The sequence below is a fragment of the Melitaea cinxia genome, chromosome 12 (genome assembly GCF_905220565.1).
Source record: "Melitaea cinxia chromosome 12, ilMelCinx1.1, whole genome shotgun sequence".
In the NCBI taxonomy this organism is placed as follows: domain Eukaryota; kingdom Metazoa; phylum Arthropoda; class Insecta; order Lepidoptera; family Nymphalidae; genus Melitaea; species Melitaea cinxia.
Window position 1 is genome coordinate 11737070 of NC_059405.1, and position 16096 is coordinate 11753165.

Consider the following 16096-nt stretch of genomic DNA (forward strand, 5'->3'; position numbering starts at 1 on the left):
TATAAACACCAATATCCACTCCGAACGGGAGTCGAACCCGCGACCGTCTGTGCTTAGGCGCTGTTGACACGGCACACGTACAATTACACCCGAGCGGTCGCCACCACCGTGCCTTAGAGAGCACGTTAACTGTCGTTCCCGGTTGTTATCGTTTACAACTGATAGCGATCGTTACTCATAGGGAATATATGAATGTTTAACATATTATGGCATTCGTGCTAATAGTGTCTTATTTCTTTGTAGCGGGAACGTAGTATGTCGTGGTCGCTGTTGAATAGTTTGGCCCCAAACCGGGCCGCGGCGGCGAACGAACATGATCGAATGCGGACTGCTGAGCGCGCGTACTACTCTCCGCCGGCCCATCCGCCGGACCGTTTGTCTCAATCTGACTATGCGACGCACACGTCCCACGTGCCCCATGCGCCGCACGCGCCTCATTCGCAACACGCTCCTCGCCATCCTCTCGCCAAATCTGATAAACAACCGCAACATCCCGTCCTTCCCAAAGGCGAACCTAACTTCGCGCCTTACAATTATCCACCATATAGGTACGAAAAACTTAAAGATCAACATCTGCCTGCTCCTCCTCCCCTTGTCCCTGAAAAAAATTCTGTGATAGTTAAGCACGATGCCAAACAAATCCACTTGGAACAAAAGCATCCTTATCCTAGTAAGCCAAGAAGTGAGCCATCCCCTCACTACCTCCCCTCACGGCCTTACCGAACCGGTTTATCGCCGCACGCACCACCTCATCCGCATCCTGCTCTACAAACTTCGCCTCATGCTGCATTGCCAGCGCAAGATAAAAGTCGAAGACTGTACCAGCCCCAACCACAGAGGTCGCCAGCTGCTTATTACCAAGCCGCTCCGGCCAAACCGAAGGTCTCGAGTCCGGCACCCCCTCACATATATGGGAAGCCAAGCAGTAACTCCCCGGGTCCTGCACCTTCTCCCCATTACACTGTTGCCGTGGAACCACCTTTACAATTAACGAAAGCGGAACCACCGCCTGTACCCTATCCCCCGCCGTCCGCGTATTCTCCTGCGACGCGAACGCGACCTCCGCCCGTTGCCCACTCGCGCACACCTGAACCTCGGCCTCCACCGAGGGCGCATGGCGATCTTTCTAACGCGTCTTCTCCCTGTCAGACGCAACCTTTAGATCTCGGTGTTGCGAGGGAGGATCCGGAGCGTTTATCACCAAGAAGGCGATGTACATTTGAACCGGCTGAAGCAGCAGATGTTAAGCGCAGGCGATTAGATAGCCCCGCGCCTGAACCTCTAATTGCTGCAGCCGCAAGTGTTGGTCGAACGCCCCTCGGTTCTGAACCAGCTCCACAAGCGCCAGGTCCACCCTGCGATGTTCGTGTTCCTTCAGCGGACGGTAGTATTGAAACCCCAGAAAGGGCTGCAGGTGCATCACCTGCGCCTCAAATTACTCCGGCTGCCAGTCCTGCACCTGGAACACCAGTACCCCCCGTTGCTTCGACGCCGCCGATCATATCAGCACCTTTGATGACATCTGCACCACCGACGACGTCATCGCCACCTGCTCCACCAGTCACTCCACCAGTTACAACAGTAGCCGAAAGCGATACCCCTTCAAAAGTTGCTTCTCCAAGCCCAAGAGATGGTTCAGCACCAGTGCGGCATTTAGGTAAAAAGGCATGGTTACAAAGACACGAAACGGCGCCTGTTATTGAAGGCGATTGTTCGGGAGGAGGAGGAACGTGTATCACCTTGCCGATGACAATAACTCGAGTGTCAGAACCGGACGATTCGAGTTCTAACATAGTTGTTCCAGTAGCTGCGAAATCTATTCAGCGTGGTGCACGTAAAACGTCGAAACCGAGAAAGCCAAAGGAAGTAAACGGTCGCATCGATGATGCGGAGGAAGATAGTTCAAGTTCTGATAGGGAATCGACATCACCACCGAAGCGAAAACCTCCTAAGGCGAAACGGAAAAAAGGGACAGTAAAGAAAGTAAGCGACGATTCGACGAAAAAGAAAAAGGCATCAGAAAGTGGAAGTGAGAGTGATAAAGAGAGTGACGATAAAGACTCTGATTCGGGTGGGAGTGGAAGTGGGAGTGGGAGTACGTCCAGCAAGAGAGGAGGAGGGCGTGCGCGAGGAAGAAGATCGCGAGGGGGAGGCAGGGGAGGAAGGCGCAGGGAAGATCCTCCTCGCAGGACTCCTTCTGCGGCTCGATCAAAATCCTCTTCAGAATCTTTCCTCCAGAATGGCCCTTGTTTCGAGGTCGCGCCGCGGCTTGCCAAGTGTCGCGAATGTCGCTGGTCACCAGCGCAACGGGATAAGGACATGCCAAACATCTTTTGCAGATTTTACGCTTTTCGAAGACTGAAATACGCCAAGAATAGGCAGTTAGCTATAGCCGGTTTTTCAGATCCTTACAAAGACGCAGAAGAGGTGAGAATTGATTTTGTAGTTAAAAATAATAATAAAAAAACTTATCATATTTACAAATCTTTACATTACTACGTTTATGTACTTAGTATTATTACTAAAACTAATAACTAATTTTATTTTGCAGGAGGATAAAAAATTGTGGCTATCATCGTCAGCAGCAGAATTAGATATCGAGATGAGTTGTTTCTTGTTGAAAGAAATTGGAGATCAGTTCTGTGAACTGTTGCAACAAGAAAAAGAAGCAGAATCGCATCATCTAAATGAAGGTAAAATATTTCATCCTAAATTTATCGTTAAGTCACTATGCTGTGTGGTTACGGCACCAAAGAATATAGCCACCCCCTCTCTTATCGTGGGTGTTGTAAGAGGCGACTAAGGGATAACACAGTTCCACTACTACCTTGGAACTTAAAAAGCCGACCGATGGCGGGATAACTATCCAACTGCTGGCCTTGAAATATACATACAGGCCGAAGATGGGCAGCAGCGTCTTCGGTGCGACAAAGCCAGCCCTGCGGTCACCACCCGCCTGACCAGCGTGGTGACTATGGGCAAATCACATGAGTTCACGTTCACATTTTTGGCGTGAACTTGTGGAGGCCTATGTCCAGTAGTGGACTGCGAAAGGCTGCTGTGATGATGATGATGATGGTGATGAATTAAATTTAGGGTGTAAAAGTTTTTACATTTAACGTGTGTGTGTCCTTGTTTGTGTATCTTTCTATATTTCTGCATATGGTATGAGATCCCACTGCAAATTAGTGCATGTATCGAAGTTTTGCTGAAAACCAAATTTTTATGTATATTTATGATTAGGAGAATATATATCGACCAGGTTGCCTATTAAAATGTGGTCGCTAGTATTTTTGATTAAATTTTTGTTAATTGATTTTTGTTAAAAAATTTCGTTCACTTGTTTTTTAAATAAAATATCGTCTACGTCACGGCAATACATATAAAAATTCTGAAAAATCACGGTTGCCGTTATGCACCCGGCCACACCTCTTCGCCAGGTGTACAGATACTCTGTAACTAGATTTCGATACGTTTATACGTTCATAACGAACATTTATGATTTATATATCCATTTTTGATTTTTTGCCTATTTATTATTATATATGGCTGCCTAATTAAATCTGGCCTCAAATAAGCGTTTCTTGCTGTTGAAAGTGGTAAATATTTAAACGCGTATTTATGTAACGGTGCGTGCACGTCAGTGTCGTGACGTAACGAGAGATGGCGTATTCCTGTATTATCCACTAGAGGGCAGTGGAAATTTATTGTTTATAAATAATTTTGATAATTCTTGTTTTAATTGAAAGCTGATGCTTATCTAGTGGTCCCATTTAAATTTGATCGAGATCTGATAACTACTTTTGTAATTGAAGACAGTTTTTTTCGTTTGCGAGCAATCACAATTGTAAGCTGTTGCGCATGCGTCGAATGCTAGTGTTCTCAACGGAACTTAAATTAAGTTTAACATTTAGTTTGTTTTTGCGTTGGAAAACTAGTTTGTTAAGGAAACCTAGATTAAAAGCATCACGCTATGTTGACCGTCGATGAGAGTTTATTAAAAAAAATTAATTTATTAAAAATTTGCTTGTTACAGACAAGACGATAGCGTGGAAACGCGTCGTACAGGGTGTGCGTGAAATATGCGACGTTTGTGAAACGACGCTCTTCAACTTCCACTGGACCTGCGGCAAATGCGGCTTCGTCGTATGCCTTGATTGTTATAAGGTAACGATTGTTTATTTTGGTTGAATTTATGGTAGTTCCATATTTTAAATTCCATTTTAATCTAACAGGCTGTTTTTAACGAAACTTCTGTAAATGTATCAATATCTGATATTTAAATAGATTAATTAGATTAATACTAAAGCATTAATTTTAATTGTGTTTGCAGTCACGAACGTCAGGCGAAGCAGGAAGTTCTCCTAACGAAACAAGCAATTCCACTAACACCGCTACGAGTGGCGAAAGAGATTCATTCGGGTGAGTTATCAATAAATGCATATTAATGCAAAACCTTGGACTACATTGACTTGGACTCTTTGGACTTTTATCCGCTTTTGGGATATTTGTGGTGTACATTTACAGTGTAAATAATATTATTTTGTTGCGATTAAATAAAATGAGGTATAATAAAAAAAAATATATCATGACTCTGATACATTAGATATCGAACGACGTAATTATTTAGTGCGTCGGTCCATAGGCAGAAAAGGTCACTAATTTCCGGGGGATTCACATGTAATATAAAACGATTGTTAAAAAGCTATAGAGTCCCCTGCTATAGAGAGAGATAGGTACACTGCCGTTTTTATGTAAAAATAAAACTTCATAATTTCAGCCTATCACAGTCCACTACTGGACATAAGCCTCCAAAAGTTCACGCCAAAAATAGCGTGAAGTCATGTGTTTTGCCATTACCACGCTGGGCAGGCGGGTTGGTGACCACAGGGCTAGCTTATTCGCACCGAAGACGCTGCTGCCCATCTTCGGCCTGTGTATTTATTTTAAAGCCAGCAGTTGGATGGTTATCCCGCCATCGGTCGGCTTTTTAAGTTCCAAGGTAGTAGCGGAACTATGTTATCCCTTAGTCGCCTCTTACGAACCACGGGAAGAGAGAGGGTGGCTATATTCTTTAATGCTGTAGCCACACAGCTTAAGCAAAATAAAACTAAATCGCTCGTTTTCTCCGTTTATTATTCAATTATCAATGTATATAACAGATATTAGCCTAATTGTAATGTTCAATAGACTTCTCCAGAGTTGTTTCTTGGTCCTCGACATACCTAAAAATGGTGTGTCTCTTTTATATTTTCATTCTCGCTCCAAAATACGGATACTAATTTGAATTTTTTTATTAACTACTTAGGCAAATTACTAGAAACACTTAACTAAGTATTTCTAATAATATTAAAGGTTAAAAGTACAACATAAATTAATTAAATCAATATATATTTAAATCGTAAATAAAAATAATTAAATACTATCAATAATAAAATGAATAAATATTCCTAATATTTGATTAGGCTAAGCTGTATTTATTGATTAGGCTAACACTTAGGTAAAAAGCAGTAACCGTTATTCATTTTTAGTAAAATTTTGACGCCATTATATTGCTTTTGTAATTGCAACTGTAAAATACACCATAAAAAAAAACTACTTAATTTAACCTATTGTTTATTGATATGATATCATAAACATATTCAGTAAAAAATTCTAAATTTAGTTTTTTCAGATTTCGATATTTATACTTGACTGCCTTGTTCCTTGTATTACCAAAGCACGGCAGTAATCAGAAACCCAATACTAAACAGAACCGTAATCTATAAATAACATTATTAAAATAAAGTATTCATTTGTTCGTTTGCTTGAACACGCTGATCTCAGGAACTAGTGAGTTCAAACTCAATAATTATTTTTGTGTCACATATAGGCCATTTATCGCGCAAGGTTATTGGCTATATAATATTTTAGTATATTTATTGTTTTCTAATGTTTACGCAAATTTCACATGTTATAATGAAACAACTTTTTTGAATTTTATCGCGGTTTATTAAGTTTTTTAAATCTCCGACGTTTCGGATACTTTATAGCAACTATGGTCACGGGAGGACGTCCTTCATCAATCAAATAACCGCGTATCTAACTTAATAAAAAATTTGGAATGCCCTTCCGGCTTCCGTATTTCCAACGAAGTATAACTTGGGTATCTTTAAATCAAGAGTGAATAGGCATCTTCTAGGCAAGCGCGCACCAACTTAGGCTGCATCTTCACTTGCCATCAGGTGAGATCGCAGTCAAGCGCTAGTCTATGTATTAAAAAAAAAATAATAATAAACCTCTATAAAATCCGAAAAAGTTGTTTCGTTATAATATTTTAGTACGCTTTCTTTCCTAAAATGAACGCGGTTGGAACCGTGGAGTACAGAGCTAGTAGTGAGCGAGAACGTGTTCGCAGATGGTTGACGTGCACGATGGGCGGCGCGCACCCGGCGCGGCGGCTGCTGCTGACGCAGATCGCGGCGGGCGGCGCGCTGGCGGCGGCGGCGGCGCGCGCGCACCGCGTGCGGGCGGCCTTCGCGCTGCCGCCCTGCGCCTGCGGGGCCGCGCCCGACGCGCCCGCCGCCCTCCGCGCCGCCGCGCGCCGCCTGCTGCGCGCCGCGCTGCAGCAGGTGCGTTCTGCCTCGCATCCCGCGCTACTCCCCCGCCACTCCACCGCTACTCCAGGGCTACTCCCCCGCTACTCCCCCGCCACTCTACCGCTACTCCAGCGCTACTCCCCCGCTACTCCCCCGCCACTCCACCGCTACTCCAGGGCTACTCCCCCGCTACTCCCCCGCTACTCCAGGGCTACTCCCCCGCTACTCCCCCGCCACTCCACCGCTACTCCAGCGCTACTCCCCCGCTACTCCCCCGCCACTCCACCGCTACTCCAGCGCTACTCCCCCGCTACTCCCCCGCTACTCCCCCGCTACTCCCCCGCTACTCCCCCGCTACTCCCCCGCTACTCCCCCGCTACTCCCCCGCTACTTCCCCGCTACTCCCCTGCTACTCCCCCGCTACTCCAGCGCTACTCCAGCGCTACTCCAGCGCTACTCCAGCGCTACTCCAGCGCTACTCCACCGCTACTCAACCGCTACTCCACCGCTGCTCCACCGCCTCGGGTGCATATCACAACGACCGGGACCGGCGGCTTAACGTGCTCTTCGAGCCACGGTTGGGAGGGCCACGAGGACAGACATCCAAACCGGAAAGAAATATTAGTTCAAATATCCGAACGGAAATCGAACCCGCAAACCAAAGGCGTAGTAGGTTTAGGTGACATACACACGCACCTACTACACCAGAGCGGCCTAAGAGAAGAGATCGGTGATAGCCGCAATGTATACATATTCAGTGGGGCTCGAAAGAAATAATTTTTATATGTTATAGTTCTATAAAATATAATTTAAGCTTCACGGTTTATATGTTTGAAATAAAAACGAATGGATAAATATAACGCTGTGTCAAATAAGTAGACATATCTGTCGATGTATAACGTCTCTGTCGTCCGTGGTAATCTATTACAACACAGGAGCTAATAAACTAAATAAATATAGGAGAGAATAGAATAATTGTGTTTGCTTGCAAACGAAAAAAAAACCGACTTCAATTACATCGACAAGTAATACAACGTAGATCGACGAAAAAATAGTCAAGCAACTACGCGTTATCAAAGATTACTCAAAAAGTAGTTATCAGATCTCGATAAAATTTATATGTAACCACATGATAAACATCATCTTTCGATTAAATTAAAAATTATCAAAATCGGTACACCCAGTAAAAAGTTATTGCGGATTTTCGAGAGTTTCCCTCGATTTGTCTAGAATCCCATCATCAGATCCTGGTTTCCTTATCACGGTACCAAACTAAGGATATCCTCTTTCCAACAAAAAAAGAATTATCAAAATCGGTACATCCAGTAGAAAGTTATGTGGTATAATACAACGTAGGTCGACGAAAAAAGCGTCAAGTAAAAACGCATTATTAGATATTACTCGAAAAGTAGTTGTTAGATCTCAAATAAATTTAAATGGGACCAATTGGCACACAAAACCTTTCGATTAAAACAAAATTTGTCGAAATCGGTCTACCCGGTCAAAAGTTCTGATGTAACACATAAAAAAAAAAAAAAAAAAATACAGTCGAATTGAGAACCTCCTCCTATTTTGGAAGTCGGTTAAAAAGGAAGAGATTTTACAATAGATCCTTTCACTTAACGTTCAAAACACATATTTCTTTTATTCACGTTATGTGGTAGTTATTTTACATTGATTTTATGTGAAAATGTGATACTAACTCGGTCAAATTAACCGTTAACGAGATGTAGTCAATTAGTTATAATATACGATCAACTGCAGTATAAATAAAAAAAATTAGTATGCATCAAAGAAAACGGCTGCTTGGAAAAGCTTTGCTTTATATTCTTACTAGCTGTACCCCGCGGTTTTACACGCGTTAATTTGATGAAAAAAATAGTCCATAGACTTCGTCGTTAAATGGACTATTTAACACAAAAATGATTTTTCAAATTTAACCAGTAATTTCTGAGATTAGCGCGATTAAACAAACAAACGAACTTTTCAGCTTTATTACCTAATACCTTTAAACGAGCAATTTTCCGAACACTGTCCGAATCGAATTGACCCAGGTTAAAATCCTTATGTTTTCAGATCGATTTTATCCGTTTTTCTTTTCTAATTGCGCTCGTGTTTTTTTTTATTTAAATAACCAGTTCATACTTTTTATTATTATGTCGGTAAGATCGAAAAATATTATTCATATTTTACCAATATGTAATTCGTATTTGAACACGATTTACTAAAAATACCGAGCTAAGCTCGGTCACCCAGGTACTATTAGCAGAGATACAAGTAACGTTCGGTCGACTTCCTTTAAAGTTGCGATACAACCATATTATAATTTACAAAGTTTTGACACATAACTAACAATTTCATTTCTTTAACAGAATGTCAAAAAGGAAGACGTCAAAGAAGAAAACGTTTCTAACGGTTCTTCACCGGTGAAATCAGAAAATGGAAAAGCGGGTTCGCCTATTGTAAGCTGGCTCTCTGATATACCTGTTAAAACAGAAACGAAGGAAGAAAAGTCTGATACCAGTTCTTCGGATTCAGAAGAAGGTGGAAACTTTTCGACTCTTCGAGAACTATTAATACGACCCGCCCCAGATGGTGGTGAGGCCCAACCAAAGAAAAAACAGAAAAAGAATAAAAGTGACAACTTAGATGACGTGATATCTAGTGTCGTTGAAGAGAAAAAAGGCGAAGAAGGAGATGGTAAACCTTTCGCGTTGTCAAACGTTGTCAAGAGGTACGATAGAAGTGGCAGAGGACGCGAAGAATTGCCGATCAGAATTATGACACTGACAGAGTCCAAGCTGCTATACCCAGATGTCCCACATGCTTGGCTCTGTGATGGCAAACTGTTGCACCTCACAGATCCCGTCCACGCTGGCAATTATAAACCGTTCCAGGTAAATTTTAGTCATAATATCAATGAGTATTATTTGTCAATAATTTTATTGTACTTACATTCTGATTTTCAGATTGTGATTTTTTTTGTTACAAATTAAATATTCGTCTTTTGATATACATATATTTTCAATTATTTTGTGTATCACTTTTGTAATGTTACTAAGTTTTGATATTAATTTTTATAGGATCAATGGAAACGTGGTCAACCAGTTCTAGTCTCAGACGTATCAAGCTTACTTGTCAAGGATTTGTGGACTCCAGAAAGCTTTTCTCGCGATTTCGGCGATACGCGAGTCGATCTCGTCAACTGTGCTTCCGGTCTAGTGGTACCTAATCAACCTGCTAGGAAGTTTTGGGACGGCTTCGATTTAGCCGCAAAGCGACTGAGGGACGAACGCGGCGCTCCGATGGTGCTCAAACTGAAAGATTGGCCCCCGGGCGAGGACTTCGCGGAGCTCATGCCGGCGCGCTTCGACGATCTCATGCGCGTTTTGCCCCTGAGCGAATACACCTCGCGAAACGGAAAACTCAACCTCGCCGCGCGGCTCCCCGAATGCTTCGTCCGGCCGGACCTGGGCCCCAAGATGTACACGGCGTACGGCGGCGCCGGCGGCACCACCAACCTGCACCTGGACGTGAGCGACGCCGTCAACGTGCTGGTGCACGCCAGCGCGCCGGCCGACGCGCCCGAGCGCGCGCGCGAGGCGGCGCGCGCGGCCGACGACGCGGGCGTGGACGTGCTGTCGCGGCGCCGCGCGCGCCTCAAGCCGCCCGCCGCGCTGTGGCACATCTACGCGGCGCGCGACGCCGACAAGATCCGCGACTTCCTGGTGCGCGCGGAGCTGGAGCGCGGCGCGCGGCCGCGCGCGCAGCACGACCCCGTGCACGACCAGACGTGGTACCTGGACGCGGCGCTGCGCGAGCGCCTGTACCGCGAGTACGGCGTGGAGGGCTACGCCATCCTGCAGTGCGCCGGGGACGCCGTGTTCGTGCCGGCCGGCGCGCCGCACCAGGTGCGCAACTTGCTCGACTGCATCAAGGTCGCCGAAGACTTCGTCTCGCCCGAGAACGTGTCGCGGTGCTTCGAGCTCGCCCAGCAGTTCCGGCGGCTCTCTCGACAGCACGCGAACAAGGAGGACAAGCTCCAGATAAAGAACATCGTGTACCACGCGGTGAAGGACTCCCTCTGCTGCCTGGAAGAGGCGCTCGCCGAGACCGAGTGAAGTCGAGTGGGCCTCGCAATTGATCTCAACTTCGAACGTAACATTAATCGCTAAGTTCCGCATTTAACGTAAGATTGGGAGCGAGTGTGATACGCGCTGTGCGCCGTTTTGTGTATAAGATGCCATTGTTGAGCGTGGATCGGATCGTGTACCGGTTTGTGTGTATATGTACTTGAAATGTGATTTAGTCCGACGGTCGCGATCGGAACGTGTGCAATGTAAATTTAGTCTGATAATGGTGATATCGTCGAGATGTGGATATGTTTTATGTTCCTTAATTGAAATACAAATAAACTTTTCAAGTTATTATAACAGCTTAATGTAGTTATAGTGATATGTATGTAATGTGTAAATTTTTAATTCGAATTCCATCGAGTACATATTAAGAAGTCTATACTTTTAAGTTATTGTATTGAAATAAAAAAAAAAAAACGTATTCGCTCGAAGCATTGTACATTAAAAACACAGCGTGTAGATAAGTTTCTCCTATATTAGATTTCTCAATTTGATTGGTATGTCGTAAAAAATATAGTAAACCAAGATGTGACAATTTCATTTTGTCCTTATTGCTGTAATAGGCAAAAAAGTTTCTTTTGTACTGTGTATATTATGTATGGTTATAAGTTGGAATAAAAAGATGTTTATATTACGATTTTTGTTTTTACTGACTTTTTCATTCATAAAAATATTTTATTATTAAAAAGACTAAACTAAAAATGTAGTAATAAAAGTTTAATATTTAAAAAACTCAAAGTACTTACCTAAATATGCCTACTATTTATTTAGAGGTGTGGGTGCCAGCCTTAATATTTAACGCATATACCTACCTATATTTCTTTTAAACTAAGGCTGGCACCGACCGCACCGATTATATTAATTTGCTTCATCGGATCAACTACTAAAGTACTTTTTTTCGCATAGGTAGCAAATAGTACTAAAACAGTACCGACTTACCGAGTAATAGATCCCGCCATTTGATTTCACGACACAAAAAAGGCTAACTTAAGCACAGAAGAAAAACTTTTATGAGAGTGGGGTTTAGAGATGACGTTGATGCTACCAGATGATTTTGAGAATGAGAAAAAAAATCGTAATCTTCGTTCTTAACCTTAGATAAAAAAATGGTGTCGTCTATGCTTGACAACGGCGTGTAGTAAACGGATTAATGGTGAAACGCTAGTGATGCGCCAGATTTGCGATATCAGATTTATTATGACTATTTGATTGATTTGTTTTTTTTTTTTTATTTACTATTCTGTGTTAGCTGATAGTTTTATGTTTTTTACATTTTGTTTCATTCAAATATCAAATTATTTATAGAAATGATAACACGTTTAAGTTCAATTTTGAATAGCTTAAAAAACACCTATACCATTTTGACTAGCACGTTGGCGGAGTTTGTAGTGACCCTGTTTTCTACTCCGGGCATTGTGGGTTCGATTCCCACCCCGAGTCTGGGTGTAATATATATTTATTTATATATGTATTATTTATATGTAAGTTTATCAAAAAAAAAAAATGTAGCTATACCAGTCGGCTGTTATCTATAACACAAGCATTAAGTTGCTTACTATAGGAACAGATGACGGTGTGTGTATATTATAAATATTTCTTATTTATTTATACCTCTTGCGTCACATCCCTAGCGGTCAACTATAGACGACCTCGGCGTTCTGGACATATCATTTACGTGGAATAAGAATGCATGTTTTTATTTCAATGTTTCTCAGTACGTGTAGCTCTAAAATACTTGTTTTTTATGCTCAAATGTTGCAGGGATATTCTTTTTTCAGAAATGTTGAATTAAAATACTAGAAACATTTTTTTATTAAGACTCCAGGCGGTAATTGAACCCGCAACGTAGCGCAAAATGCAGGACCATTGATAACCACGCCAACAGGTCAGGGTAGTTAGGTTGAAACATGTTATTATCTGGTTCAAAATGGTTTCCAATAGCGCCAGACGGTAAAAATGATTTCACCATTGTTGCGTCCTCTATCGTTAAATAGCATTAAAGAAAATTCAAAGTACGTGATATAGCTACTCCTCAATAGAGAGCATTCATTGTATAATATGCATTTTATCAGTGCTTTGTAACGCTAGATGGCACTGTTAGAATATTTGTTAGTTTTGCGTTAGTACTAGTTTTACAATTACAGATCATAATGCGACTCAGTGGCGCATAATGTCGAACTGTGCTATAAAATGCTTAATTGGAACGTGAGTTAGTTTTTAACTGCACCAGCAGAGTGCGCTGTTTAGTATAGAAAAAAAAATCTTCATAGACTTGGCAACCTCAACAATGAATAAAATGTATATATATGTCGTAAATTTACGGTTATTTTAAGTAATTTGGATTTTGATTATTTCATTAAAATAAAATTTTTATGTTTTGAGTATTTTTTAATGAGTTCTAAAACTTATACTTTTTAATTGAATCACCTTACCCAGATGATAGTAGTGATGATGATGATGATGATTTATCGAGTAGGTACTCCGAGTTTAAATTAATCAATTAGTTCGTTATCAAGTAATATATTTATTAAAAATATTTATGATATTGAAACAGATGAGTTATTTGAGCAATTGATAAAATATTTGATAACAGGATGTCGAAAGCAAAGAGTAGAAAATTTTATCTCATTGTAGAAAAGTCTTGAACGGATACTGAATTTCAAGACAATTTTCGACTATCGCGAACTGATGCAACATCATCTGATAAGTTCGTTTTTTAAGATTTCATATTTTTGAGTTTCAACTATTTACCTATACTATTTAATAATATATTACTGAAAAATGATTCAATTAAGTCACCGCAATGTTAACAAAATCAATAATAGTTTAAAAACAAAAACAAAAAAAAACACGCTTTTATAAATAAACCAAACTAAAAAGGAATAATCTTATCAAATTAGTGTATTGTCATCGGTTACACTCACATAAGTCTAAGTTTAAATGAAATCTGAACGTTTGAAGTGGATCAAAATGAAGTCCAAAGGAGTCGGTTATAAACATACAAACATACTGGTGAAGCTAACAAAAAGCGTGTAAAAAAATATTTCTGTAAAATAAATTTGTTTATAGTTTCGAATTTTAAAATGAAGTTGTATCCACATTTTACACACATATTATACTTATAGAAAAAAAAAAATACTCAATGTTTATACCTTCATCCATTCTTATATTTATTTTTTAACAGACTGAATTTACTTTTTATTATTTTCAAAATAATATGAGACGAAAGCTTTAATTTTTTTTCAACAATAAACAATATTACTAACAATAATACCTATAAATAAAGTAAGTATATTTTATGGTTACATTTACTCACTGGTTGTACCCCACTGCCGCCGGGAAGAAATTAAAAAAATAATAATAGGTGGTCCTGAAAATCGGTGTTAGGGTTTATCCCTAACTGAAACCGAGAACTTACCTTTTTATGAGACACGCTGCTACCTTTATTAGTGAGTATTATTTTAAATATCTATGGTCAATTTTGAGTTCAATTGTTTCAATTTTTTTTAATTATTATTATTTATTTTTATTTAGTAGTTAGTTCTTCCACATGTCCTTTGATGTTTTTTTTTCTTTTTTCTTATGTGCTAATTTTTATCTAATGTTCATCGTGTTGAATTTCAGTGTGTTTCGCAAAATGAGCTTTTTATTCTTATATATAAAAATGAATCGTAAATTGTGTTCGTAAGCGTATAACTCAACAACGCCTGGATCAATTTTACGAATTCTTTTTTTTTAAATGTTCGTTGAAGTCCAAGGATGGTTTTTACGGTGAAAAATTCGAATAATTTTCGTGAAAACCCTAAAAACAGCCCTTTTCTTTTTCCCATACAAACGTTTTTTTACTAAAATGTAGAGTAAATTTGAACTTTATTGCTATTCAATAAAGTTCATGTTAATAATATATTAGGGGGCATTTTACGTAAGTTATTAATGATTAAATTGGTCTTATTCGTAGACCGCATTTTAATTTAATTTACATACAGTAAAAACGGTATTAACTAACTATTTCACATTACCTGTATTGTTGCGTGGGCGTTAACAATGGAAAATTCCCGTTTTTAAGCTATCGACTTTATTTGGTACGAATCTCCTATACATATGTGATGTAGAAATGATCGATGAGCGGATTTTAGGATAACTCATGCCCAATAAGGATTACGGGGGTGGGCGTTAACAATGAAAATTTTTAAATGTATGTCTACTCCGAAACTATTGAACCAATTTTTATCAAATTTTTTAAGCATTTGTAATTTGGTCCAACTTGGGAAATAGGTTAGTTTTTATCTCCATTGGACCCGACAGGTGGCGCTACTATTGGTATGTAACTCCGAAACTACTAAACCTATTTTTATCAAATTTTGTACGCATCTATAATTTTGTCCAACTTGAGAGATATGGTAGTTTTTATCTCAATCGGACCTGGTAAGTGGCGCTGCTATCAGTATGTAACTCCGAAACTACTGAACCAATTTTTATCAAATTTTATAAGCATCTGTAATTTTGTCTGACTTGGAAGATATGTTAGTTTTTATCTCACTTGGACCCGTTAGGTGGCGCTGCTATCGGTATGTAAGCTATCAAATTTGGTAGCTGTTTTCCGGACAGGACAACGTCTGCCGGGTCCGCTAGTTATTAATAAAAATATCTGCTATAATTCAAGCATTGTTATTAATTAAATAGGAGGGAGGTCTTTGTGATATAATAAAAGCCAAAACAAAAAATTTGTAGCCTAGAATCCTACATCACTAGGAGAATCGCAAGCGCGTTGCTGACCCTACCCCGACCCTCCCTAGTAGCTCTGGCCACCTTACTCACCACAAGAACAGAACACTACTTCACAGCAATGTTATTTAGCCGTGCTTTTTTGTAAGGTTACGTACTAATCCCCGACTGGGTACTCGAAATTTTCAGCAGGATACATCCTGCTTCTCGATAAAAAAATTGTAGTCTCATGGGTACAATTACATTACATCATAGTATTTCACTATTGTTACCTGTGCTGTAGAATTCCACCGACATTTTCCAGATTTGATGACACCACGAAGGTCAGGCAGTGATTGCAATAAAACAAAGTTATTTTTTTAACAACTATTTTTGTATGAAGTTGTATACAATTTTGTATCAACGTTCATGCAAAAAATAAATCGATAGATTGATTGATTAGTAAAGAGCGATAAATGTTACTAATTATATAATATTAAGCTATTTTTAGCGTTCACATTAATACGAAGAAAAATGAGTGGAAAAAGCCCTAATAGTGATAAATAAAAATTATTTATAAGGGGCCATTCTATAATTACGTAAGGATGATTTTGTAAATTTTTGACCCTCCCAACCTCCGTGTAAGGGTACATAAGATTTTTGTAAAACCGTCCTATT

At 40.3% G+C, this 16096-nt stretch overlaps 2 protein-coding genes across 2 annotated transcripts in view; both read left to right on the forward strand.

Moving 5' to 3' along the window:
• The window catches only part of LOC123658247 (actin cytoskeleton-regulatory complex protein PAN1-like), a 126113-nt gene extending 124597 nt beyond the window's left edge, over positions 1-1516 (forward strand). The window contains exons 11-12 of the mRNA XM_045593687.1: positions 244-1362; positions 1415-1516. Coding sequence (XP_045449643.1) covers positions 244-1362; positions 1415-1516 — 1221 coding nt within the window. The remainder of the gene's footprint in view (positions 1-243; positions 1363-1414) is intronic.
• Positions 943-11348, forward strand: LOC123658213 (lysine-specific demethylase 3B). The gene is made up of 7 exons (XM_045593655.1): positions 943-2427; positions 2552-2693; positions 4037-4167; positions 4334-4422; positions 6398-6611; positions 8951-9475; positions 9662-11348. Exons 1-7 carry the CDS (start codon positions 1516-1518, stop codon positions 10697-10699), a joined length of 3051 nt encoding a protein of 1016 aa, XP_045449611.1. The 5' UTR covers positions 943-1515; the 3' UTR covers positions 10700-11348.
• Positions 11349-16096: the final 4748 nt, after the last annotated feature.

What these genes read in the sequence shown, in the direction of transcription:
- LOC123658213 (XM_045593655.1), top strand. Translation starts at nt 1,516, where the DNA reads ATGACATCTGCACCACCGACGACGTCATCGCCACCTGCTCCACCAGTC. An exon ending in TATGCCTTGATTGTTATAAG is followed by an intron (nt 4,168 to 4,333) that starts GTAACGATTGTT and finishes TTGTGTTTGCAG; the next exon opens with TCACGAACGTCAGGCGAAGC. An exon ending in GGCGAAAGAGATTCATTCGG is followed by an intron (nt 4,423 to 6,397) that starts GTGAGTTATCAA and finishes ACGTGTTCGCAG; the next exon opens with ATGGTTGACGTGCACGATGG.